The sequence below is a fragment of the Choloepus didactylus genome, chromosome 8, assembly GCF_015220235.1.
Source record: "Choloepus didactylus isolate mChoDid1 chromosome 8, mChoDid1.pri, whole genome shotgun sequence".
NCBI lineage: Eukaryota > Metazoa > Chordata > Mammalia > Pilosa > Megalonychidae > Choloepus > Choloepus didactylus.
The window spans coordinates 86,424,788-86,450,873 of NC_051314.1; the positions used below are offsets into that span (position 1 = coordinate 86,424,788).

The following is a 26,086-nucleotide window of genomic DNA, read 5'->3' on the forward strand; positions in this document are numbered from 1 at the left end:
AGAAGTTACAAAGGTTACAGAATTTATTCAGTTGTTAACAATCCTTGCCCCTTGCTCAGATAGTAACTGGATGCTCTAGGCCTTTAGCACTGGGCTTTTACTCTTCAGTAAAAGAACTCAGCCCTTCTTTTGAGTTCCCCCATTCTGCTCCCTCCAACTTGAAGGACTTCCTGAAGTCCTTCATGAAGCCCATGGAAGATGGGACTTCCGAAATAGTACACATACAAAGGTAATTTGTATCCTTTAAGTGTGTGACCTTGGGTACTGACAACCTCTCATTATTTCCTAATTTCTAAAATGCTAAACAAAACATTCATCTGAACAGTTTTTGTGACATTAAAATGAGATACAATCTATAAAGTGAGTGACATATAGTAGATGGCCAGCTGAAGTTTGACTCGGCCTCACTCAGAAATGATCCCCTGTGGGCATTTCCCCACAAAGTTTCAGAAGGCGATTTCTGTAATTCTCTTTCCAGTTTTCTTTAGTATATACTCTAGAGCACACTAGGCTTTCCACAAAAGTGACTAAGAAATGAGTGAAAACTCCTGGCGGCGCCCCCCCTACCCCCCTATCCCCCTACCCTCCAGAGCTCCAACACAAACACACTTTCAGCAAATGCTGCTAGCGGACAGAGGTACGTTTCAGAACCCCCTCAAGATGGTCGCACATCCCGCTTGGCTGGCCTGTACCAAATAGCTCATTTACCCAGGTAAAACTAAAAAAATTTACCAAACGGCTAAAATTTACCATCCGCTCCTGCACAGCAGGAGGCAAAGGAGGCAGTTGCCAAGCTTTTAAAAGAGCACCCGTAGGTCCCCAACCCCAGCAAGCCTACCAGCTTTCCTTCAGCGATGAGAAGCAGCGCGCTAGGAGCCAATGAGTTCCCTTCCCGGGAAAGAACCCGCCCACCCCTATTGCGTCACGCCTTCTCTTAAAGAGAGAGCAAAGACCGCGCTTCCGGGTAGCTAGCAAGGTGGCGGGTGTTTGGGTGAAACTTGGCCGTGGCCCGACCTTAAAGGGGAGGGAGCAGAGGAGGCGGGAGGATTGGGGGCCTGAGCTCTCTAAAGCAAGGCGCACTGGTGCCTGCCCCTTTAAGGGCGGGGCATCCCGAAGACCGAGTCTGAGCCTCAGATTGCCCTGAGTTTCCGTCGCAGGCTGCGAGGAGACGCTCCTCGGCTGGGTCCGGGAGTTTGGCGGCGGCGGCTTCATCCCCCGCGCGTCCTCCCCGGGCCCGGAGACCCCCCCTTGCTCCAGTCATGCTGAGCAGAGTATGGAAGAAGGTGACTACGAGGTGCTATCCGTGCGAGAGCAGCTGTTCCATGAGCGGGTCCGCGAGTGCATCGTGAGTGCGGGACCCGGGCAGGAAACGGTCGTTCCGAGGGCGCGGGGAGGAGTGAGAAGCACGGGTGTAGGAGGAGAGGGAGAAGTTCGGGTCCAAGTGCGAACACCTGGGCTCAGAGCTCCATCAGACCCTGCTTGGGCCGGGGGACTAACGACTAGGTCCCCGGTAGAACAGAAGGGTCGGTGCCGGGGCTTGCGAACCTCTAGATGGGATCAGCTGAGTCCCCGCGCGATAAACAAAGCGCGTCGGTTTCCGTTCCTCCCCGCCCTACACGCCCCTCCCCCCTCAGCCCCTCCCCTTCTCCCGGGTGTTCCTGGGCGTGGGTCGTCGTGCCGGAGTCGAGGTGTCTAAATTTGAGAGGCTGCCTGGGAGTCTGCGTAGTTTAGATCGAGAGTTTGGTAGGGATGGGTTTTTTTGGAGGCGTGTTTATTTGCATTTCTCCTTCAATCTCAGTTGAGTGCAAAACTTCAGTTGACGGCATCCCAACTGGCTGATGTTTGTTGGAGGGGGGATGTCGTCCCACTGAGCTAGATTCCAGAAAATACTTGGGAGGTGATGGGGTGCAGGCTAGAGGGGCCACTGGGGACTTGATCGGTTTCCCACTTCGGAAGCAAGGACTCTTGTGGTGGATTCTAATGTGTAGAGATGGGGGACCACTAAATTTATCCCTGTCTTCCCTCTTCCTTTAGTGATTGTTAGTTCCCTGCTTCCCAGCCATTCAGGGATTTCCCCTGTGAGTGGTTCCCCTCAGTGTTCCAAAGGTCACCTGCCTACTTTTCCTTATTCCCTCACTATCGTCTAGAACAGCAGCTGAATCTGCCCAACAAAGGACTTCTGACTTGGGATGGGGGTGAGGGGCACCCAATGAAGCTTAGGGAATCATGTCTTCCTCAGGCCTGCTTTGAATTCTCATCTCTCTCCTTTCTCTTTCCCCAGAACTCTCTAGGTTTGGAAGAATAGGGAAAAGTGTTGGGGGCAGGGGGAGGCACTGATGGGGTTATCCCTCATTTTTCTCAGGCTGGGCTCTAGTGTGTCCTGGGCAGCCTCAGATTGGAGGAGGAGTAAAGTGAACCAGGACATTATTAGGTCTGCCCTTGTCTATGAGGACTGGAAAGTAGGGATTATATTAGGCCATATGTGGAACTCCAGTTGAGGCCTGTTTTCAGGAAGCCTTGCTTGTGTGTTCCTTGGTAGATTGTCCCATATGGTGGGGTTGGGCTGTATTGTGGAGGCACACCCAGTTCTTTAGACAGTGTAGGGCCAAAGGCCCACATTCCTAGAGAACAGGGAGGGATGAGACCTTGGACAGAGAAGCAGCCTCCTGGGTGTCTCCCCCATCTTTTAGTCCCATTAGCTGAGGACATCAGTGCTGCCAAGGGCAGCTTGAAGGCCTCTGGTGCCTCCCCCACCTGGCTCCCATCCCCTGTTCTATGGAACAGCCTCGCCTTGCCTGGAACAGCTGGAACTGTGTGGAACTCTAGCCTGACCTTTTGAGCCCTCCCTCCTCCCTATTACCCAAGCCCTGGGTAGAGCACTAGGCTGTAAAAATCCCACACCTGCAATCTGAGTGGTCCTTCCTACTCTGCTTCCCTATTGTCAAAAGTTACAACTTTGTCCCAGACCCATGGCCCTCTTGGCTTCTTCCCTCTTGTGTAGATAGCTAGAGTCAACTCTTGGGAAATAGAGGACCCATGAGATTGGTTCTTCCTTGGCTTATCTTAAATGCAACAGCCTCTCTTCTTGAGACTATCTGGCCCTCATTATGGAGCCAAGCTGACCAGTAGCTCCTCCCCTGGGCAGTAGCAACTTGGGGTAGGGTAGGGATGCATGCATGTGCAGATAAACTTGGCCAGGTTCTGCCATAACTGTAAGTTGGAGGTCTGGTTACCCAGGGGAGGCCTGGCCTTGGAGTCGGAAGTCATCTGAGGTAAGTTCAGGGGTTGGCTGCCTTTAAAGGGGCTGGTGCCACCTCTGAAAACTTTGTAGGTGTTGAGCCCCAACAAAGGCCTACTTTTTGGCACAGACCTGATCTTTAAGGCCCCTGAGTAAGCACAGAGTAGTAGTTCTGACTTGGGCTAGGTACATAATTCCTGCTTATTCCCTCCTGCAGCTTGGGAGGAGGGGTAGATAGACAGGAAAGGAGGGGGGGGGGGATGGTGGCAGGACAATTCAGACATCTCCTTCCCCTGAAACCTGCTTCCCTTTCCAATATTGTACTCGGAGCAAATCCCCTTTGTTCCCCTGGCCCATTTCAGAATGTGTGAGTATGCATCTCTGTAGGAGTTTTCTCTGCTTATTTACCAATCAGGGCTGGGCTGAAGCTATTTTCTCCCAGGAAAGCCCTTGTATGAATAGACGTGATGCGTCTTCCCCCAAGTGTGTGAGACAGCCCCTCTCTGGTCCTTCTTGGAGGCCTCTGAGTTCTGACTAGAAGGGAGTACTGGGAAGAAAGATAGAATCCCTGGAAGTATAGAGTCCTGTTGTGGGGGAGTGACCACTGCAAATTAGCAGTGAGGCCCTTGGGGCTGTAGAATGGGCTGTGGATTAGAGCTTTTCATCCCAGTTCACACTCTGCGACAGGTCTCAACACTTCTGTTTGCGATACTCTACATCTTCTGCCACATCGCCTTGACCCACTTCAAGAAACCTGCTGAATTCACCACAGGTACTTGTGACCTCCCTCCTTCCTATCTGCCTTTCTGCCAGTATCCCAGTTGTCATGGAGCCAGCCTCAAGGGAGTGGGCCTATGGTGTCTGCTGGGAAAGGAGAGGTGGCTGTGCTGGGCTGTTCTGGAGCCTTTACCGCCAACAGCCTCCCTTCCCCCACAGGCAGGGGGACAAGATGGTAGAGTGGAAAGTCTAGATGGAAGTGCCTGCCACTAATAAAGGCACTGGGCAAGTCAAATAACTTTTCTATCCCTCAGTTTCATCCTCTACAAAATAGGCATGAGTTCCTACCCCGCCTATTGTTATTGAATGGACCAAATGAGATGGTTACTGTGAAAGTCCTTTATGAACCTGAAGCTGATGTCTGCAGGGTGATTGTCATTATGGATACAAGCTCTGTGTCATCTCCTCTCCCAGTGCCCCCATACCCAGGATCAGAGATCTTCCTGACCATTGGAACCCCAGGCCAATGGGCAATGGTAGTCTTTCTCTTGACAGAGAGCCTAAGTGTGCCCAGACTGGAGCTTTTCTTCTTGTAGGCGTTGTGTGAAAGGGGGTGGGGGATGGATAGCACACCTGCCCCAGTTCCTACCCCCAGCCTGGCCAGATTGTTTTGTCCTGGCTCCACCTGCCAGATGTCCTCTCCTGGTCCTAGCCTATCCTTGCCTTAGGATGGCTTCATGAACTCCCATCCAAGAAGTTAGCTACCCTCAGGGTAATTCCTCTAGGGACTTTCTCTATGAATCTTCCCCTTTTCTCATTTCTCTTCCTTGCACCCAGCCACTAATGTAACCAGTCCTCTAAGACCAGTTGCTCTTTATTGTATTTTGAGCTTACAAAGAGGAACCTGTGATGAGAGAGATTAAGAGGAGGGAGAGTGGGGACATCTGGGCCCATGCTCTCCAACTAAAACCATAGATCTTTAAGCTGGCATCTTGGCAGGAGAATAGATTGTAGGGTTCACAGTATGGACTCTTTCAGAGCCTCCTGTCCAGCCCTGCTTCTGTGGGCCAGGCCCTTCTTTCAGGGGACAGAAAGGGGTCAGTGGCACACGCTGCAACACATGGCTCCCAGAGCTGCCCACTGATGTCCTGCCTCTTCCCCTGTACCTCTGTCTCTTGTAGTGGATGAAGAAGATGCTACAGTCAACAAGATTGTGTAAGTGTCACTGCCTCAACATCTGGGCACCCCTGGCCTTTAGGATCTGGGATCTAGGGAGGGCCCTGAGCTGGGGGAGAAGGGGGAGGGAGACCATGGGGTGAAGAGTGAGTTTCTGCTTCTACCCTATTTCTGGCTTCTTCCGGCTTTAGTCCACCCTGGGGATGCTTGGAAAAGCTGAAGTTCCTGTCTCCCTGGTTAGGTCAGGAGCTTCTGGGAGCCTTGTGGCCAGGAATTATCAGATGGGGCCTGAGTCATCAAAAATGGCATCAGCTTGGCTTCACCTCTCAGGGGCAGCGGGGAGGGAGGAAGGTGGGAGTGTAGACTGATGGAAATAGCAGGGGGTGGAAAAGGTAGAAATCCCCAAGGGTAGGGCATGCTTGATTCTGAGACAGAGGCCCGTTACTACTGGCTACTATTCTTGGCTAGCACATACAGAGAAAAATATACCCTCAGGGTCAACAGGTTAGAAGATACCCACCCCAACTCCCTGATGGACCAACTAGGTAAAGGTGTCCCTTCTTTTCAGCTGATGCATTCCCAGGGAATGGGCCTTGGCTATGAAACTGGGTTTCAGACCCCACCCCCCACCTTTCCACTTTGCCCTAGAGCCTTCATGCAGGCTACAGCCATATGGGGTGGCCCTGTTCTTATCTAGGCTGCAGGAGTCAGCTGAGAAATCCATATCCCAGAGCAGGGAAGAGAAACCAGGCCCCTCAGCTTTGGCACCATGCCTAGCACACCCTAACATTCCTGGGGTCAGCCTGGGCAAGTGTCATGGCAGGTTCCCAGGTGCCCATGAATGTCAGAGTTTGTGCCCACACATGAGCACATCCATGTGCCAAGGCTTCCAGGAAGCAAAGAGCTAGGGGGCAGGGGGCAGTGGGTAAAGCCCCAAGATGGATGGCTCCTTCCCTAGGTCTATCATTGCTACAGCTGGTTTCAGGAAAAGCCACAGATGCCCTCAGGGATGACTTGGGCTTCTTGGGCACAGGGTAGTGAGTGTCTGAGCTAAGCAAGGGCTCTTTTCCCTTCTCTGCCCAGGTTTGAGCTGTGCACTTTTACCCTGGCAGTCGCCCTGGGTGCTGTCCTGCTCCTGCCCTTTTCTATCCTCAGCAACGAGGTGCTCCTCTCACTGCCTCGGAACTACTACATCCAGTGGCTCAACGGCTCCCTCATCCATGGTGCATGGTTCCTGGTTGCAATTTGGGGTAGAGAACAGATAGGGTCAAGCTGACTCAGGCAGCCCTTGGGCTAATCAGTCATGTGACCCTTTGCCCCCACCACACAGTCAGTCCCCAGTGGGTTGGGCCCTGCCTGCCCCTCCTTACCACTACTTACACTTTTCCCATTTTGCTCTAGGCCTCTGGAACCTCGTTTTTCTCTTCTCCAACCTGTCCCTCATCTTCCTCATGCCCTTTGCATACTTCTTCACTGAGTCTGAGGGCTTTGCTGGCTCCAGAAAGGTAAGTAGGGGACATATGAATAGGAATCTATACCAGAAACAGAATTCCATTCAAGTAATTCAACTGATGAGATTTTAATTTTAATGAAGAAATTTAGTCAGATTGAAGAGAACCAACAAGGATTTTGAGGCACTAATGACAGCAAGAAGTCATTACCACCCCTATGCCTGAGGGGATGAAAGTAGGAAATCGTTTGTGGAACCTTCTAATAGTTGAAGCTGGGGAGGTAGGCCATCCAGCAGAGGAGCTGTAGTCTCAGAGGGACTCAGCTACTGACATAGAGCCTAAGGTGGGGGGAAACAGGGAAAATACCCCAACCTCTTTCTCTTCCTACCCTCCACTCTCCTGCTGGTGCTTCCCATTGGCCAAACTGAACAGGAAACCAGAGGGCAAAGAACTTGGGTGATGGAGACCTCAGGAGCCAGCCTCCCAGGGTAGGCAAGGTTGGAGAATGGATCTGCGAAGGGGAGTTGCAAATGAAGAACACCCAGTATTGGGAATGACCGCAGATTGCAGAGTAGGAGCACACAGAGACTTAGCAGTGCCCTGATGTTGACCCTGTTCTCCCCCTCACATATTGCCTCTTCCCATAGGGTGTCCTGGGCCGGGTCTACGAGACGGTGGTGATGTTGGTGCTTCTCACCCTGCTTGTGCTGGGCATGGTGTGGGTGGCATCAGCCATCGTGGACAACAAGGCCAGCAGGGAGTCACTCTATGGTGAGAGGCCCAGCTTCTTCCCCACCCTCCAAGCTGAGTGGCTCTTCAGTTATCCAGTGTCCCTCTAAGGTAGAGAGGTTGGGACCCTTTCCCTTATATTGAAGTTTCAAACTGGTAGACTTCAGTCCAAATCCAACCTGCAGAAATGTTCTATTGGACCCAATCTCTGGCTTTGCTTGGCAAAGGAGAGGATGTGGTCACACTCGTCCCCAGTGACTGGGCCCAAATAGCAGTTTTCCCCTTTAGAGGGGGCTTAGTCCCCACTGCTCCCTCTTCTGCTGACACTGGGCCAACTTTCCTCATTTGCATTACTTGCCCAACCCCTGTTGGCTTTTGTGTTGTCCTTGCCTAGACTCTGAGGCTTGTCAGCCCCCAGTAAACAGCAGGAGAGGGATGAGCTAACTTGTCTCCTCTTCCTTCCCTCTGCCCCACTAGACTTCTGGGAGTACTACCTCCCCTACCTCTACTCCTGCATCTCCTTCCTTGGGGTTCTTCTGCTCCTGGGTGAGTGTACAGGGTGCATGAAGGTATGGGGGTGGTCCTTGGGCCAGAGGGTAGAAGGCAAGGGAACAGGAGGGGGTTCGAGGGGGGGTAGGGGAAGGGGTGAGGAGGGTGTGGCAGTGACTGACTCCTGTCCCTACAGTGTGTACTCCATTAGGTCTTGCCCGCATGTTCTCGGTCACTGGGAAGCTGCTGGTCAAGCCCCGGGTATGTAGTGCACCTTGCCCTTTGATCTTGCAGGGTGAGCTTCCTGCAAAGCTGGAGCCAAACAATGAAGCAGGTGGTATTTGTGCCTTGGGAGCCCAGCCTTTCCCTTCAGACACTGGGAGCCCACCCTTGTGTTCCTCTAAAAACCTACTGGTGTCAGTCGTTTACACATTACTATAAATGTAAGCTCATGTGTGGCCTTACATTTTAAACTTTGGATAGAAAAAGTTCAAGTGTGACTGTGAAGGAGGTATTCTTGGGGATCCAGAGCAGGGTCACTGCTCACCCATATTGCACCTTTATTTGCTTTCCTCAAGATACTTTACTTCTTTCTGCTGGAGAATTGGAATAATAAACGTGCAAATCTATGATGTCTGTGATGTGAGCTGTGCCACCCAGGATTATTACAGCACACAACCTACAGAGGGCCATGGCCTTTGTTGGTGCCTGTATCCTTCACCTCCATCATCTGAAGCTGGTCACCAGGCATGGGGGGCAGAACACAAGGCAGTTGAGAAGGACTGGGATAAAGCTTCCTGAAGAGCTGGCCATAGGGTGGTGGGCAAGGAAGAGGGGAAGGGCTGGGCTTACGAAGCCAAGGGTTGAACAGAATTCTCCTGGGGCCCTTGGGATCAGGGAGCCTCTGACAGTTAGTCGCTCCCTCTCCCCACCCGCAGCTGCTGGAAGACCTGGAAGAGCAACTGTACTGCTCAGCCTTTGAGGAGGCGGCTCTGACCCGCAGGATCTGCAGTAAGTTACAGTTCTCCCCAGCTGGGGTGGGGGGCCTGGCCTGGGCAGGGGCCGCAGGGCTGGGGGACAGCACCATTTTCTCTGCCCCTAGACCCCACCTCCTGCTGGCTGCCGTTGGACATGGAGCTGCTGCATAGACAAGTCCTGGCTCTGCAGACACAGAGAGTCCTGCTGGGTATGTGGGTTGGTAAGAATTGGGGTGCTTGGGTTTCCCCAAGGAGGGTAGTTGTTTCAGTTTCTTGATAATAGCCTCCCATCCCTGCACAGAGAAACGGCGGAAGGCTTCAGCCTGGCAGCGGAACCTGGGCTACCCCCTGGCCATGCTGTGTTTGCTGGTGCTGACGGTGGGTACACCAGTTTGGGTGGGGGAGGGGAGTAGGACCTTGAGTGCTTTGGGCCTACTCAGGGAGGACAGAGGAGATGCACAGACCTAGCATCATCAATAACAGTAGTTGCCTCTTATTGCTTATTTTGTGTCCTGTCCTGTGCTGCACATATCAATCCTCATTTTGCAGATGAGGAAACTGAGGCTCATAGAAATTAAATTGCCCAGGGTCATACAGGGCAAGTGAGTAATTACATAGGATTTCCCTGGGGTAAGAATGAAGGTTGAAATCCAGCCCATTATCCCCTTGCTGCATCCTGGACTCTCAGGCATAGGGCTTATCGTTTGGAGGAAGAGGTAGTTTTCAGTCTGGTCCCATGACCTTTCTAGTACTCCTTCCACCTGGGGGAGCCATCTCTTAAAATACTCTCAAAGGTGATCTATTGGTAGCAGCAGCCTTGAGGAGGAGGTCCCACAAACCTAAGTGGCTGTAGTGCTGGCCTTGGAAAATAAATATTGGACCAGAGTTCCTGCTGTTAACATTCAACTCTGGATACAGCTGTGGGCTGGGGCAGAGATGAGAGTCAGTGCTTTGCCTCACACAGGGTCTGTCTGTGCTCATCGTGGCCATCCACATCCTGGAGCTGCTCATTGATGAGGCTGCCATGCCCCGGGGCATGCAGGTACTGGGCTGTCCTCCTGCCATGACATCTCTCCCAGGCTTGGGCTAACATTTATGTATATATGGATATGTCTTTTGGGGAGGGCCCAAGAAAGGTTGGGGTAAGGGCAGAGAAGCTGAGACCAGAGGGAAGGTTGGATGCTGGATGGTGCTGATAGTGGGGAATGTTCCACAGTGACACTACTCTGTCCTTTAGGGTGCCTCCCTGGGTCAGGTCTCCTTCTCCAAGCTGGGCTCCTTTGGTGCCGTCATCCAGGTTGTACTCATCTTGTATCCTTCTGGAAACACACCATTGCTTCTGTTCTCCAAACCTGTTTTCTTTGGGACTCTGGGCAGAGTTGTAGTGGGAGTGGTGGGTGGTGGGGAAGGGGGCAAGTCGTCACCAACCTTGGGTTCAGAAAGAAAGAAAAGACTTGATTTTGAAAGGAGGGTTGACAGAGAGAGGTCCATTCCCTTTGAAATGAAATGTTTATCTTTGGGAGCTGGCCAGTTCTTCCCTAACCCAGTGGCAGTTACCTGATGGTGTCTTCAGTTGTGGGCTTCTACAGCTCTCCACTCTTCCGTGGCCTGCGGCCGAGATGGCATGACACAGCCATGACTCAGGTGGCTGGCAGGGGTAGGGGAAGATCCCTGGGGTCATGGGTGGGTGGCAGGTGCTGGCAGCTCTGCTACCCTCACCTCTCCTTTCCCTATTCCCACCTAGATAATTGGGAACTGTGTCTGTCTCCTGGTCCTAAGCTCAGCACTTCCTGTGTTCTCTCGAACCCTGGGTAAGTACAAGAGAAGGTAAGGGAATTGCCTTCTTTGAGTACCTGCTGGTGCTAAGCAGGCATTTTTTGTACATGCTCTCTATTTAATTTCTACAGCAAACCTATGAGGAGGTATTAATTCCCATTATACAAATGGGGAAACTGAGGATCTGTGAAGTGCCTGTGCTGAGCTTCAAAGAAATGTTGCTTCAAAGCTCATACTTTTTCCATTTGATACACCCCATGGCCTCCCCCATTTACTTTTATCTCTCAGTAGAGAAGCACCACTTTCCCCCAAATCTCCCTTTGGGTTGTATCATCTAATAAAACTTCTCATTTTAAAGATAAGAAACAGAGAAACTAATTGATTTGCTCAGAATATACAACTAGTTTGAGGCAAGGCAAAGTCAGGCTTAGAACCCTTATTATCTAAACCTCAGCCCATGGCTTTTTCTTCATACTGGGGTTTTAAATAATACACTCAATCCTTTTCCTACCTTCTTTAGAACTATGGTCTAGAATTACCTGTTAAAAGAGTTCAAAAGTGTAACTAGTTTACCTCCAAGTAGTTTGGAGGCTGCACAGGTAATAACTCCCTACAAATCATCCATATATTGTAAATGATTTAGTGTTCAAATCCAGTTCTATTTCATTAAGTTTATATTCTCTCCAGTATATCAATTGTTTATACCTTGGAGATTTAGGAGGAAACTAGGCTTGTGGGCCCACTAGTTCCTTTAGGGTGAATACAGAGAGCAGTATTAAAAAGGGGGAGGGTCACCCAGAGTTTTCCTTTATGATAATAGTATTAAGGGCTCAATAAATGTTAGAAATGTGTCTGGCACTTAATTGTGCTTTATGTGTATTGTCTCATTTAATTCTCATAGTCCCATTATTTTCTCTATAGATGAGAAAACTGAGGTACAGAGAATTTAAGGAACTCACCACAACTAGTTAAGGGTGGAGTTGGGATATGAACCAAAACAGCCTGATCAGAGTCTGAGCAATTAGTCCCCATACTGCTCTATTTAAAAAAAAAAAAAGTTGGTGACTGGCTTGTAGGTTCCTACCCCAGGAACAAGTAGTGGGCCCAGGGAGCTCTGGACACCTGGGGCCAGAGGGGACCCCCACTGGAAGAAAAGGTACCAGACTTTGGAAGGGAAATTGGAGCAAACCTAACTGCTGACCCTTCTTCAACAACCCTGAACTGCTCTTGAGACAGAGCTTGGGAGGTAGGAGTAACTGATGCTCAGAAGTCAACCCATCAGTTGCAGTGTTGAGATATGGCCACAGGGAGGCAGCAGAAAGCTGGGCTCTGAAGGGGGAGGGCTGGGGACCCCACGTCTCATCCCTGGCGTTTGTACTTCAGGGCTCACTCGCTTTGACCTGCTGGGTGACTTTGGACGCTTCAACTGGCTGGGCAATTTCTACATCGTGTTCCTCTACAATGTGGCCTTTGCAGGCCTCACCACACTCTGTCTGGTAAAGACCTTCACCGCAGCTGTGCGAGCAGAGCTGATTCAGGCCTTTGGTGAGAGGGAGTGGAGACACAGGCCTGTGGGGTGGTTGTGAGGGGGCCCCCTGGAACAGGGGTCATCTCAGTAAGGGAGATGGCATATTCCCTGCTTTGTGCATAATGTACCTCCTCTACCCATTTGGTGGCTTGGTTGTCTTATCCCTGAGGGATGGGACCTGTGCCCCACTTTTGACTACCCTTCCCCCTTCTCCAGGACTGGACAGACTGCTGCTGCCTGTCTCCGGTTTCCCCCGGGCATCTAGGAAGACCCAGCACCAATGACTTCCAGCTAGGGGTGGGAGGGAGAAAATTGGACACTATCATCTGCTGCCCAGGCCTGGAAGGGAGTCCTGGGGTTGGGTGGACCTCAGGATCTGGAATCTAAGAGGGTGGGTGGCAGAGGGCAGTTGAGCCATCTTGCACTGTTGCATAATCTGAGCCAGAGTTTGGGACCAGCCCCCACCCTCACCCCCTGCTTTCTCAGACTTAACTGTAGCATGGGGTAGAGCTGGGTGATTGGGTTCTGGTTCCAAATCTATTCACATGTCAATCTGCCTCACTGCTGTTCCGGGTTATGCCCGTAGCCATGTTTACATGATTTGATGTGCAATAGGGTAGGACAATGTCAGGGGAGGGCCAGGGCTGGGGGCAGACAGGGGAGGCAGCTGTCTCCCTTGCCTCTGGCCCAGCAGAGCCTAAGCACTGTGTATCCTGGAAGGGGCTTTGGATCACTGGAAAGGCCAAGGGCATAGGGAGGAGGAGGCCAAATCCATCAGCAATAAAGTTGATCCCAGGGTTTGCTTTGATTTTTTTAAAGGCCTGTCTCTGTGTCTGTTTGAACAGCCTTGCTCACATCACTCCTGAGTCTTACCACCTGAGAGAAACAGGGATCCTCCCTACCAATCTTTTGTTCCCCTACATCTGCATTCTTAGTGTCCTTTGAGGCCGGGTGTCTGGTATCAGGCAGTCAGGCAGTGGGAAGCCCCTCCTCCCTTACTCTTGCTTAAGGCTGGCTGGTCCCCTGACTTTCATATACCTGTTTTTGTACCTTGGGTGGTAGGAATAGATGAACACAGGGAATAGGATAACTTCCTACACACACACACACACACAAACCCTCTGCCCTGGTTGCCCTCTCCCTGACTTGACTATTGGATGTCAACTGAAAGAAGTGGCTGACTGGCAAGGGTTTGTGATTCCTACTTCAGAGAAGAACCTAACTTCATCTTTCCAGAGGCTATCAGTTCTTTGAATACTGTGCAAGCCTTGCTGTATTGGGGATACGGACAGGATTTCTGCTTAAGTTATCCAGGTTGTACACTGTATCTGCCTTGCACTTTTAGGGGCACCATTCACCTCATAGTCATTGCATGTATAACTTCTATGACACTTTTATTGTAAATGACAGTTGTCTTAAGGGACACCTTTTTCTAATGCACAGAGTTTCTGTGAGTGCTAGCCATGAGCTGGGTGAAGGGAGGGTGGGTAAAGAATACAAAAAAAAAAAAAAAGTGTGGATTCCACAAATACTTGGTGAGCACACTACTGTAAGTCAGACACTCTTAGTCTTGGAGGTACATGATAAACAAGTTTGTGCTCAGGAATTGATGCTACTGTAAGTTAGACACTCTTAGTCTTGGAGGTACATGATAAACAAGTTTGTGCTCAGGAATTGCTTAGTAATTAGTGAGGGTGACAGATAATTCTAATACAGTACCATGCGGTTAATTACCAGTTCTGTAAGAAACAGAAAGGCAGTGTCAAGACATCAGGGGAGCTTCTTAAAGGAAGTGCTTTCTAAATGATGGTAGATTGGTGGGTGAAGTGTTGAAGGCTCAAAAGGTCTGAGATGAGACTTGAGTGGTTAGAAGTAAAGCCCTGGGGGGTCTGGAGAGGGGTGGCTAGATGGAAGGTGAAAGAAAGCAATCATTAGTCTGTTACCAAAATGGCCCCCTGATACTAATTCCTTCCAGTCTCAGTTACTGCTGAGTGAGAAGACATGGAAGTTGGGGTGATTTGGAGAGGATCACAGGGAAGAGGGGAGGCTCTAGTTTTATGCCCAAAGGGTTTGGGCAGAAATTGGAATCCATACTATTTCCTGGATGACAGCAGAGGGTACGCAGGACAGGATAGGCTTTGGGAGAGCAAGTATCCAGCCCAAGTATCAGGCTGGGATGATTTGGTGCCAAACTTACACATGGAGGTAGAAGGATGCTTATTCAGGCAGCCAAGGGCTGTAAAGCTACGAGGATTTCCTAGGCAGGTGCTTGCCTGGTGTGCGGCATTGGAACACACTTTGGTCACGAAATGGGCCAGCAGTGACTGGCTAGAGCCCCCGCCCCGGTGGGAGGGGGCGGGACGGCCCTGGGAGAAAGGCGGGGGGCGGGGCCAGGAGCCACTTAGGCGGAGCCCCGCCGTCCTGGCAGCGCGCCGAGCCGGGCAGCAGAGCCGGGCTGGGCTGGCATACACCCACGACCCCCCTTCCTTGCTATGATGGCCCGTCAGTAGCAGGTCCCAGACCCCCCGGGGATATGTGGGTAGAGCTAGCTGCAGCCAGGTGCGCAGAGCCACAAGAGATCTAGGGCACTCTGGAGGCAACTCTGCCTGCTGCGCGCTCTGGTGCCTGGGGAAATGCCCAATTGACGGGCGAGCTGGTGAGGACAAGAACGCTCCCTTTTGGCCCGAGTCCACTGCATCCATGGCGCTGCCGGTCAGTCTGGTGCCCCTGTGTTGCTTGGCACTTCTGGCGCTGCCGGCCCAGAGCTGCGGCCCGGGTCGGGGCCCGGTGGGCCGGCGCCGCTACGTGCGCAAGCAGCTCGTGCCGCTGCTCTACAAGCAATTTGTGCCCAGCATGCCAGAGCGGACTCTGGGCGCCAGTGGGCCAGCTGAGGGGAGGGTGGCAAGAGGCTCAGAGCGCTTCCGGGACCTCGTGCCCAACTACAACCCCGACATCATCTTCAAGGACGAGGAGAATAGTGGCGCCGATCGCCTGATGACCGAGGTAAGGAGGGCCTTTCCCCACCTGCTCCAGAGCAATTCCAACTCCTCCGGTCTCTTACGCAGCCGTGGAGGGTGATCCAGGCTCCATCTACAGAGGTCTTAGTCCCAAAGACCCCTCCCCACAAACAAACAAACCTGCTGGCTCCACGGAGTGGTCAGGAGGGATCCCAGAGAGAGGCTGGGATGGGGAGGGGGAGGAGGGACTAGTGAGAGTGAAGCCGTGAGAGACAGTGAGGGCGGGGAAAGGAGGATGGCGGCAGGCGAGACGGGAAATGGCTGAGGCGTGGACCGGGGGTCAGCCACCCAGCCAGGCAGGAAGGGCTGGGGTGAGCTGAGGGCCAGGGGGCCAGGAGCTGACTGGGCAGCAGACAGAAAGCTCTACCCGTAGCCTGCTCCTGACCTGATTTTGGAAAAGCTCTGTGGACTGAAGAGACTGAAGGGGCCTGGCTGGGAAGGGATGGCTAAGGGTCAGGTCACCAGGCCATCTACCTGAGGAGGGGGCAGGAATTGTCTGTGGCATGGGGGATGTGTCCTAGAGCCAGTACATAACTATTCTAGTGTCTAAATAACTGTCTTTGGGTGAGAAGCAGTCTTTGAGGAGAAACCATATGGGCCCACCTGGGAATAAAAGAGCTCCTGCATCCCCCCAAACTCAGCTGATTGCAGGAGCTTTCCTTGGATTGAAAGTAAATTCAGCTACCATGTATTGGGCATCTGCTCCAGACCAGAATTGATCCAACCTAGGGTAAGGTGGGCAATACCTTGGGAAAGAAGAACCACCTCTGGCCAGTGATCTTGAAATGTCAGAACTGGAAAGAAACACGGAGGTCATATTTTCCCCTCACCCCGCCCCCCTTTTTGATTGTCCCAATCAAAATCTCGCAGCTCATTAATGGCATGGCAAGGACTAGAATTCAGGACTCCTGATTCTAAGTCCTATACACTTTCCATTACACCACCTAATTGTGTATGGAATGGAGGAGGTGGGGGAGCGGGAGGGGTACGGATTTCCTCTGATTAATTGCCATAGTTTTCCAGGTTGCTTTGTTAGGAAAACCTATCTAGGGAAGAAAAAATCCCTTCTTACTCCTTCCCTGGAGCCTTCCTTCTAGCCAGAAACTGGGATGGGGTCACTCCTTCACTCCTTGGTCACGGAACATCCTGCCCTTGCCCTTTCCTCCGGCTGCCACCTGCAGCAGAACAAGGGACAGGCCCAGAAGGAGCTCTGACCATCCTGGGAACCCCCACAGTCCTGCTTATCTCCCACACCCTGGCTGCAAAAGGCTTCCATTGAGTTGGCTCTGCACTGGGCTGCTGCCCCCGCAGGTCAGGGCCTCCAGGCCTCCTTGGGGGACAAAACGAAAAGAAGTTGGAAGAAATTACCATTTTTGTCCCCCACCCCACCCCTCCCCCCAAGCCTGCGGAGGTGTAGAAGACTCGGGAATAAGGGCAGGAGGAAAGTGTCCCTCTGACAGTTAGAAGAAAACCAAGTCCAAGGTGAGAGGTTGGAGGGGAGGGAGGAAGAAAAGGAAGCTGTCCTCTTTGCACCTCCTCCCATCAAGTCCGTGCTGTGGTGCGCGCCAAGGTCTCCGGCTCCCAGACTCAAGCTCCCGAGATAACCGTGGTCTCACTCCCCCGGGTGCAGGCTCTCCCTGCTTTCCTCCTTTCCACTCCCACCCTGTAGGGGGGCCCCCAGATCCGCGCAAGGTCAACTCTCCTTATTCTCAGGTGCTGCTCCCACGCCTTTCTGGACTGCTTCTGGAACAGAGATGGAGACATGGGGGCTCTCATGGTCTGCCAGAATCCTAGCTGGAACTGGAGGGCTGGCAGCGCTGGGGGAGGGGACCTGTCGGGCCGGAGCAGGGATAGGGGGGCGCGGCTTTCTGCCCTTTCCTCTCCCTGCGCCGGGGCGGCTGAAAAGCGCCTTTGTGGCTGGAGCTGCTGAGTCCGCTTCTCCCGGCGCGTCCCCGGCTTCGGCCCGGGATTCTCGCTCGGTTAAGTCATCCCGGAGAAAGGCCATTGTACTTTGAGCAGCCCCCGCCACCCTAACCCTTTTTCCATCAGCCTTGATTCCTCACTGCTCCGCTTGGGCACCTCCGTGAGGGACACCCGGACCGCGAAGGGGTTAATGCTAGGGGCTGAAAGGAGGAGGACGAAGGAAGGAAGGAAGGAAGCGATGCCCGGTGCCAGGGAAGGCAATGAAACAAAAGATGAATCAGGCGGAGGGAGGGCGGCTGGGGCTTGGGGCAGGGGCCAGGCTCAAACAGGGGCTCCTCACGGGGAGCCAGGCTGCTCGACCTCTCCCTGACCAAGCTGCCACCCGCCTTTCAAACTCTGGCCCCGGTCCAGGTTGGTCCCAGAATGGTGGGGGAGAGGAGTAGGCACCAAAAGTGGGGAAAGAGGTGATCCCTAGTTCTCCAACGCCACTCTGGGATTGGCGACTACACCTTTTCAGATTCTCACTTCCCCCAGGACACTTGAAAGCTGAGAGGGAATGTAGTGGGGCCAGGAAAGCAAAGAAGAGCGGACACTCCCGTCCAGTGCCCTTCTGGACCCGTGGGGGTGGAAGAGACTGACTGCCTTATTACCCGCCAGCGTTGCAAGGAGCGAGTGAACGCGCTGGCCATTGCCGTGATGAACATGTGGCCTGGAGTGCGCCTGCGGGTGACCGAGGGCTGGGACGAGGACGGCCACCACGCTCAGGACTCACTCCATTATGAAGGCCGTGCCTTGGACATCACCACGTCCGACCGCGACCGCAATAAGTACGGGTTGCTGGCGCGCCTGGCGGTGGAAGCCGGCTTCGACTGGGTCTACTACGAGTCCCGCAACCACGTCCACGTGTCGGTCAAAGCTGGTACAGTAGGGGGCGGGTGGCGAGGTCCGCCAAAAGGGGGCTCCCTCCGGGAAAGTCTACCCAGCCCTTTTGCGACGGAGGGAAGACCAAATGGGCCTTAGTGTTATAAACCACCCTTCCATTTCTTCCATTTTTGCTCATTATGGGGCCAGATCCGTGGGAAATTGCATATTGTCCCAGGATTGGATTTTGAAATCTGCTCTGAGCTTGGCCCACCTATATGAGAATCTGTACCGACATTCTGGAAACGACGGTCTTGATTTAATCTTTCCTTATTCTTGTTCCTGCAGATAACTCACTGGCTGTCCGAGCGGGCGGCTGCTTTCCGGGAAATGCCACCGTGCGCCTGCGGAGCGGCGAGAGGAAGGGGCTGCGAGAACTGCATCGTGGCGACTGGGTGCTGGCGGCCGACGCGGCAGGCCGTGTAGTACCTACGCCGGTGCTGCTCTTCTTGGACCGGGATTTGCAGCGCCGGGCCTCCTTCGTGGCTGTGGAGACCGAGCGCCCCCCGCGCAAGCTGTTGCTCACGCCCTGGCACCTGGTGTTCGCTGCAAGAGGGCCAGCGCCCGCGCCAGGCGACTTTGCCCCGGTGTTCGCACGCCGGCTGCGCGCGGGGGACTCGGTGCTGGCGCCTGGTGGGGACGCGCTTCGCCCGGCGCGTGTAGCCCGAGTAGCGCGGGAGGAGGCAGTGGGCGTGTTTGCGCCACTCACTGCGCACGGGACGCTGCTGGTCAACGACGTCCTGGCCTCGTGCTATGCGGTTCTGGAAAGTCACCAGTGGGCACACCGGGCCTTTGCGCCTTTGCGCCTGCTGCATGCGCTGGGGGCGCTGCTTCCCGGCGGGGCGGTCCAGCCAACTGGCATGCATTGGTACTCTCGGCTCCTCTATCGCCTGGCGGAGGAACTGCTGGGCTGAGCGCTCCAGACACAGAAACTATAAGGCGCCCGCCGAAACTGCGGCGTGTGGACTGAAATCTGGGGATGTAGGCAGCAGACGATGCCGGTTGGGAGGGAGGGAGGGAGAGATACGGAGAAAGATGGGGTGATATGGAAACCACCTGGTTTAGGGGCAACATCGAGCTAAAGGGAGTGATCCCAGGTCCTAGATAGATGGGGCGGGTGGTGGGCACTCCTTAACAAGAACTATTTAGCCTCTTCCCTAAGGCCTCAGCCCCATCCAATAATTTTATTTTTTCTATTTATAAATTGTAATATAATGATCTGCTTGCCCAGCCTGGCAAGGCGAGGGCTTGGGGCAAGGCGTTAACACTGTGGGACAGCATGACAATCTGACGTCTGACATTCTCCTGCAGATAGGCTAATAAAGGGAAAGTTTCCTGAACCTTATTGGAAAACACCTTCATTCATGACATGAGGGGTAAGGGAACCCCGAGTCAACACCTTACTTACTTCCGGCTTCCCCTCCCTCCCTAACAGGTCCTCAGGTCCCTCTTCCTGCCTTCAGACGGGCGTCCCAATCTATCAGCAACAGAAATGGAAGAGTCGCACTCTGCTCTAGGCTGCTGATCCCTCCTCCCACCCAGAGAGGACCAGCATTCGGCCTCCACAATTGCTTATTGAGGGCTGAGGGGCCAAGGGTTGCTCATATGAGTTCCAATACTCAAAGCGTCCCCGCCCCCTGTTGTTAGCCTGCAGTCTTGGCCCCTCCCTCAAGGCCATGAATCAGCAGCACCCCCATCCTACCCTAGTGGTAACGTCTGAATGGGGCAGGTGATTTTTTTTTTAATGCAGTTTTATTGAGATATGTTCACACAGGGGGCCAATGTTTTCTTGTTTTTTGTTTTTGTCACTGGGACAATTTGTGATTGTGGGAATCCCTAATTCATAACTGATGGTCCCCACACACTCGTGGCCAAGAGAAAGAATCTGGACAGAGGGCAGGAATCTTTCCGTCTTGAAGGGCTGTTGGGGCAGAGCAGGTTCAACCCGGATGTGTGTAGACAGAAATAAGCCCTCCAGACAAGGGCATATATATCTGCTGCAACCCAAACCCCCTTCCTGATCGTGGACCCTGGTTGTCCTTCCTACTGGCTTCCTCCACCTCCTCCCATGCACACCTCCCTCTCCAATTATTGCAGCAGACACCCAGAGTCCAAGCAGGCAGATGCCCTGAGTTAGGAATGGAAGCTCTGAGAAGTTGGACCCGTTGTGGAAGGGGAGTGTCTAGGGCCTCTGGGAGGGCTCTGGGGTTGGTGGTACTGCCAGGAGCCGGCTGCTCCCTGAGCACAGGGTCTCTGCTATATACCGCCCTCTGGTGGGTTTCAGGAGAATTCTAGGTTTATGCATTCAGTTCCCTTCTAGACCAAAGAAAAGGGTAGGAAAGGAACCCTTGCAGAGGGAGTGAGGGAGTGGGACTTGTTAAGTTGCCAAGGCTCAGCCACAGGTGTCAGGAGCTGGCCAGGAACCATCTCCCTCTCTTTGGGAAAGCCTCCCCAGACCTTAACGCTTTTGCATCCCTTGTGCCTGGTTTAGCTCTGTGGCTCCTGGAAGCTAGAGGTATAATTGTAGCCTGCAGTAGTTCAGACTTCCCTATGAATCCAAGTTGCCCACTTATCTCCCTCAGCCTTGAGTTCAGAGGTCTGTGAGTGAAAGCATACTTGGGGTTCCAGGTAGTGCTTGACAAAGGCAAAATTTAGAAGAGGACTAAGTTTGCCTTTTGTGCCTTTCCATCCACTATTTCCCTCAAACCACACTAGCTGTCTGTTGCCCAAATCCTGGTCTCAAGAAACACACTCCAGGTTGTGAACCTTTCCTATTTGCTTTCTAAACCTGCTCTTGTCCTTATCAGATCCTGATGCCCTGACAAAGGATCATCAACTTATAAACTAAGTAGTCTTCCTATGTTGTTGGGCTCCTTTTTTTTTTTTTTTTTTTTAAAGTTCCTTTCACAGCTAATGCATGTGTCTTAGGTGACCTGCCAAAAATAAGTTCTTTAATAATGGCAATGATTCCTAGCACCTTGGTCAGGAAGATATTTGGGGAAAGAACTCATTGGGTTCTCTTAAATTATATCCTGAAGGCTACTTCCTAGATTTGAGGCTCACCTCTAGCCCCTCCACTTCCAACCCTCATCATCCTTGTCCCTTTGAGGCCCTCCCAGTTCCTTTAAAAATAAATCCATGACCCACTTGCTCTCAAGCCTCAAGGGGCACCATTTTCATGAAGCAGGCAGGCATATTCACTTGGCCACAAAACACGTTCCAAATGCAATGCCTCTTCTTGTCAACAAAATAAGCAATGCGGATTAGGGAAAGAACATGGCTTGGAAGTCAAGTAGACCTGGGGATAATGATATCTCCCTGACAGGATTGCTGACAAGGTCAATGCTTGTGCCCATTGTGGAACAGACGCTCAGTAAATGTCTCCTATACCATGTCCATTTCTCACTTTCTCCTTCCCTGCTTTCTGCTGTCTGTGTGCTTCTCTCCTCACTAAAAGCATTATCAGTGTTTCCCAAACTTTTGGGAATGTGTTACACCTGTAATTGCTCTGTGACAGATTTGTTTCTGTTTTGTTTTGCTTTGCTTTAGAACTAACGTAAAATTAAAAGTAATCTGTTTTGAGAATTTCCAGGGCATTTTGTGATAATCTTGCCAAGAGTCAAGAACTGCTGCCCTGAGGTTCAGGTTGATTTTTTTTTTTTTTAATCTTCATTTTATTGAGATATATTCATATACCACGCAGTCATACAAAACAAATCGTACTTTCGATTGTTCACAGTACCATTACATAGTTGTACATTCATCACCAAAATCAATCCCTGACACCTTCATTAGCACACACACAAAAATAACAAGAATAATAATTAGAGTGAAAAAGAGCAATTGAAGTAAAAAAGAACACTGGGTACCTTTGTCTGTTTGTTTGTTTCCTTCCCCTATTTTTCTACTCATCCATCCATAAACTACACAAACTGGAGTGTGGTCCTTATGGCTTTCCCAATCCCATTGTCACCCCTCGTAAGCTACATTTTTATACAACTGTCTTCGAGATTCATGGGTTCTGGGTTGTAGTTTGATAGTTTCAGGTATCCACCACCAGCTACCCCAATTCTTTAGAACCTAAAAAGGGTTGTCTAAAGTGTGCGTAAGAGTGCCCACCAGACAGGTTGATTTTTTATCACCCAGAATCCAGTCATGTTTTTCCCCCCTTCCTTCCTTCCTTCCTTCCTTCCTTCCTTCAGACAGGATTTACTAAACATCTACATCATAGCCCTGTATCAGACACTGGAAAACACAAAACATTAAGAAACAGCTTCTTCCCTGGAGGAGTTGACATAATGCATAATGCATACAGTGGTTCACTATATAGCAACTGATAGCAACATTGTTATTTAATGGGGGTGTGTTGAATAGGCAGAAAATGCCGAAGTAGTTCAGAGAAGGCCTTGTGAAGAAAGTAGGGCCTGAACGGGATTTTGAAGCACGTGTAAGTAGAACAGGGCATTCCAAGAAGAAGGAACACCATGAGCAAAGTCTTGGAATCTGAAATGAAGATTTCAGCTAGGGCAGGAGGCTAGAAGTATACCTATATGTAGCTAATGTTTACCAAGAACTTACGAGGTTCCAGGCCCTGTTCTTGCACTTGACCTACATTCTATGAGGGACATAATCAAATTTGCATTTTAGAAAGGGAATTGGTGATTGGACCAGCTTTTGGGGTCGTGTGTCTTTATCGCTGAGTAGACTGGTCCTCATCTGAGTGTCCCTGCTCTAGTTGGAGTCAAAATTGGAAATGGAAATGTCCACCCCCACCCCAATAAAATGCTATGGGAACAGATGATGGAGCATTGTAGGGAAATTGGGACAGGGTAGGATAGGACAGGATAGGGTAGGATAGAATAGGATAGGATAGGATAGGAACAGAATTGAAGGTGACACTTTCAGCCCCAGCTTGGCTTCACACTGAAACCTAAACCCAACTGTCAATTTCTCTCCTTGGTACCACATAACCTGAGAACACAGTTGTCTGATTTCAAACCACATGGTGTCCAGATAGAAGTCCTTGGAAATGGGGACTCTTTCCCCACTATTCTCTTTTGCTTTTCCAGCAATCTTTTCAGCAGAGCCTTGGCTTAGCTTTGAGCTGATGGCCCCAAGCTGAGAGCCAGGCCTGAGCTGAATATTGCAGTTGCCCAGTGAACAGCTGGCTAAGCCCTCAGCAGCTGCAGCAGCTGGGATTCCTCCCAACATTTGAGCTGGAATTAATCTCTTTTCTTCCACACACATGCCTTCCTTGTTCTAGTCCCTGGCCAGTCTATCCTATGTTGCAGAACCTTTGAGACTAGGTATTGTGGCTCTCTCCTTGCACTAAGCTGAAGCCATCATCACCTACCTTCCCCTTCCCTGGGACCACCACAAGAAGGCGGAAGTAGGTCTTGGTCTCACACATAGCCCCTTTTCCCTCATTCTCTCTATCCTTCAATAAATTGGCTAGGAAGGAATATTCCTTTGAAATGTCTGATTTTGAATAACTGTTATGATCATTTAAAGATGAAGGGGCTTCTTTGGTGGTTTGGTTATTTCCTCTGTCTTTGAAAAACTCTCTAAACGTCTGCTAAAGCTGATGAAATGCAATATACCAGAATGGGTTGGTTTTTACAATGGGAATTTATTGGCTTACAAATTTGCAATTCTGAAGTGTGAGAATGTCCAAATCAAGGCATCATCATCAGATATCTCAGCTCCCCTGTCACATGGCACATGGCTGAAGTCTGCTGGTCCTTCTCTCCTGGGTTTCCTTGCTTCAGCTTCTGTCTTTAGTGGCTTCCTCTCTGTTTTCTGTGTGTCCACTCTCAGCTTCTCTAGGTGTCTTTGTCTCCATTTTATCCTCTTATAAAGGACTCCAGTAAGAGGATTAAGACCCACCTTGAATGAGGTGGGTCACATCTTAATTGAAATAAACCTAATCATAAGGTCCCACCCATAATAAGTCTACACCCACAGAAATGGATTAAAAGAACATTATCTGAGCACTTAATTATCTGACACAGAAACCTAAACAGAAAGGATTTCCACTCAAAACCTACCTAGAAAGCAAAGTTCAGTTAAATGAGAATGTTCTCAAATTGTGCTGAATGCATAACTATGTGATTATATCATCGGTTATATGCTTTGGATGGATTGTATGGTGCATGAATAAAACTTTTTTAAAAACAACAACAGATGAGCCAGCAAGGGCTTAGAAAAAGATTCAATAAAGAAAAATGGAATACTCTGTGCTTTGAACAGTACAGAAACACAGACCATGAATCTGGTTTTGGAACCCTAGGGAATTTGTATTTCACCAGCAATGAAACTCAAACAGCCATGAATGATTTTCTTCTAGCTGATTTGGCCTGGAACATGATGGAGTCTCAGTTCAGTTCTGTGGAAACCCAGACATGTGCAGAACTACACACCATCTCTAGCTTCTAAAGATGAAGTCTATGTGTGGGGTAGCAGTCACAGTTTTCTTCTGGAATTAGAAACAGGGAATGGGGACAACAGTATTAACGACTGAATGTAGTTGTTTTTTATGCAGTTGCTTAGATTCTTTGCCTTTGTACTTGTAAACATGAAATTCGTGTATAAATGTGTGTGCATTATATATATAAATGGAACATGATCTTTGTGGGGTACATACAGCTTCAACACCACACAAGGCCAGGAAACTACTGGTGACAGTGACAGGAGAATCAAGCATCATACTGGTGGTTGTCACTTTTAAACCAGTGGCTCTACAGTTAAAAAAAACAATGGGGTTATGAGGATGGCCCATGACCTATGTGTGGTATTTACATATTTAAATGGTTGGAAAAAATCAAAAGAAGTACATGGGGCTCCCTCCAGATCAGGATGGCCAAGTAGGAAGCTCCAGGGCTCCATACTCCCACAGAAACTGAACAACCAGCAAGAACTGGCAGAAGAAAACAGTGAAAGGGCTGCAGTAACAGGGTGAGCACAAATCAAGAAAAAGGCTACTTAAAAGCAGTAGGTATTGAGTGACAGCAAGAAGGACAAGTCACGAGGCAGGCAACTAAGTGCATGACTCTCTAGGATATGATGTTGCATGAAATAAGCCACAAACGAAGGGACAGATATGTAAGGCCTCACTAATATAAACCAATTACAATGAGCAAATGCTGAGAATTGAATTCGAGAGCATAGATTATCTGGGGATAGAACAGGGTCAGATTGGACAATCAATGATTAAGGAGTACAGAATATTCAATAAGGCTTATTGTAAAGGTTCCTAGATTGTAAGCTCTTACAGCAGTCACATCTATTCCTGAGTTTTAACTGTTATATTTAAATTCTGAGATGCCTTCGTGTATAACCTGGTAGTTCCCTGGAAATTTGGGTATCTGTGTGACACCTGAGACTCAGAATTAAAGTTCTGCTGCTCTGCAAGTCAGCATTATACCATACAGCAGCTGTTAAAGAAGATGAAAAAGAGATGAGACTTCAATTAGAGATATGAATGAAATGGATTTGGTTAGTACTAAGGTAAATTAGAATACAGGGTAAAGGATGATATTGACTGTATGTTAAAACTCCAACTTACCAAAGTAAGAGAAGTTTATTTGGCACAAAATTTATATTTTATGCAGCACACTATCTAATTTAACCTGTTCAGTTATTTAAACAATGTAATTATATGGAACCTAGAATAGGAAATGAGATCTTGTTATTCTGTACAGGCTAATGTAATACCCCAATGCATCCCAGAATATTTTGAGCAGAAAATAAAAAGTATTTACAAAGTCCCCTTGAGGGACTGGGGGAAAATATGGAACTATTAAACGTCCCCATCTAGGGAATTCCTACTATTCTTTTAAGCAACAGGAGCTCCCAATTTAATAAGCCAAGCCCTTGACCTTGAGGCTTACCCTTGTGAAAGTTATCTCTCCAATGGCCAAGCTGAGCCTGCTTACAACTATGCCTAAGAGCAACCCCCAGATAATTTCTTTGTGTTGCCCAGATGTGGTCTTTCTCTCTAAACCAACTCTGCAAATAAATTCACTACCCTCCCCTCTACATGGGACATGACTCCCAGGGGTTTAAGTCTCCCTGGCAATGTAGGATATGACTTCCAGGGATGAGCCTGGCCCTCATCATGGGATTGACAATGCGTTCTTTACCAA

General features: G+C 50.5%; 2 protein-coding genes across 6 annotated transcripts; both read left to right on the forward strand.

The window, feature by feature from the left end:
* Nucleotides 1–1,066: 1,066 nt before the first annotated feature.
* LMBR1L (limb development membrane protein 1 like) lies at nt 1,067–12,899 on the forward strand. Of its 5 annotated transcripts, none has more exons than XM_037846870.1 (17): nt 1,067–1,345; nt 3,926–4,010; nt 5,137–5,170; nt 6,215–6,354; nt 6,533–6,636; nt 7,230–7,353; nt 7,789–7,857; nt 8,012–8,061; nt 8,739–8,811; nt 8,903–8,986; nt 9,079–9,155; nt 9,742–9,819; nt 10,015–10,088; nt 10,331–10,421; nt 10,522–10,588; nt 11,937–12,098; nt 12,298–12,899. In XM_037846870.1, the coding sequence occupies exons 1-17, from the start codon at nt 1,274–1,276 to the stop codon at nt 12,363–12,365; spliced, it is 1,452 nt and encodes a 483-aa protein (XP_037702798.1). In that variant the 5' UTR covers nt 1,067–1,273; the 3' UTR covers nt 12,366–12,899. The 5 variants fall into 5 exon arrangements, with proteins under 5 accessions (XP_037702798.1, XP_037702797.1, XP_037702799.1 ...); XM_037846869.1 differs by having other exon boundaries at nt 1,068–1,345; nt 7,997–8,061; XM_037846871.1 differs by lacking the exon at nt 6,215–6,354 and having other exon boundaries at nt 1,289–1,345; nt 7,997–8,061.
* A 1,679-nt stretch (nt 12,900–14,578) lies between these two features.
* DHH (desert hedgehog signaling molecule) lies at nt 14,579–18,861 on the forward strand. Its single transcript, XM_037846874.1, has 3 exons — nt 14,579–15,084; nt 17,679–17,940; nt 18,231–18,861. The coding sequence occupies exons 1-3, from the start codon at nt 14,782–14,784 to the stop codon at nt 18,854–18,856; spliced, it is 1,191 nt and encodes a 396-aa protein (XP_037702802.1). The 5' UTR covers nt 14,579–14,781; the 3' UTR covers nt 18,857–18,861.
* The last annotated feature ends 7,225 nt before the right edge of the window (nt 18,862–26,086 follow it).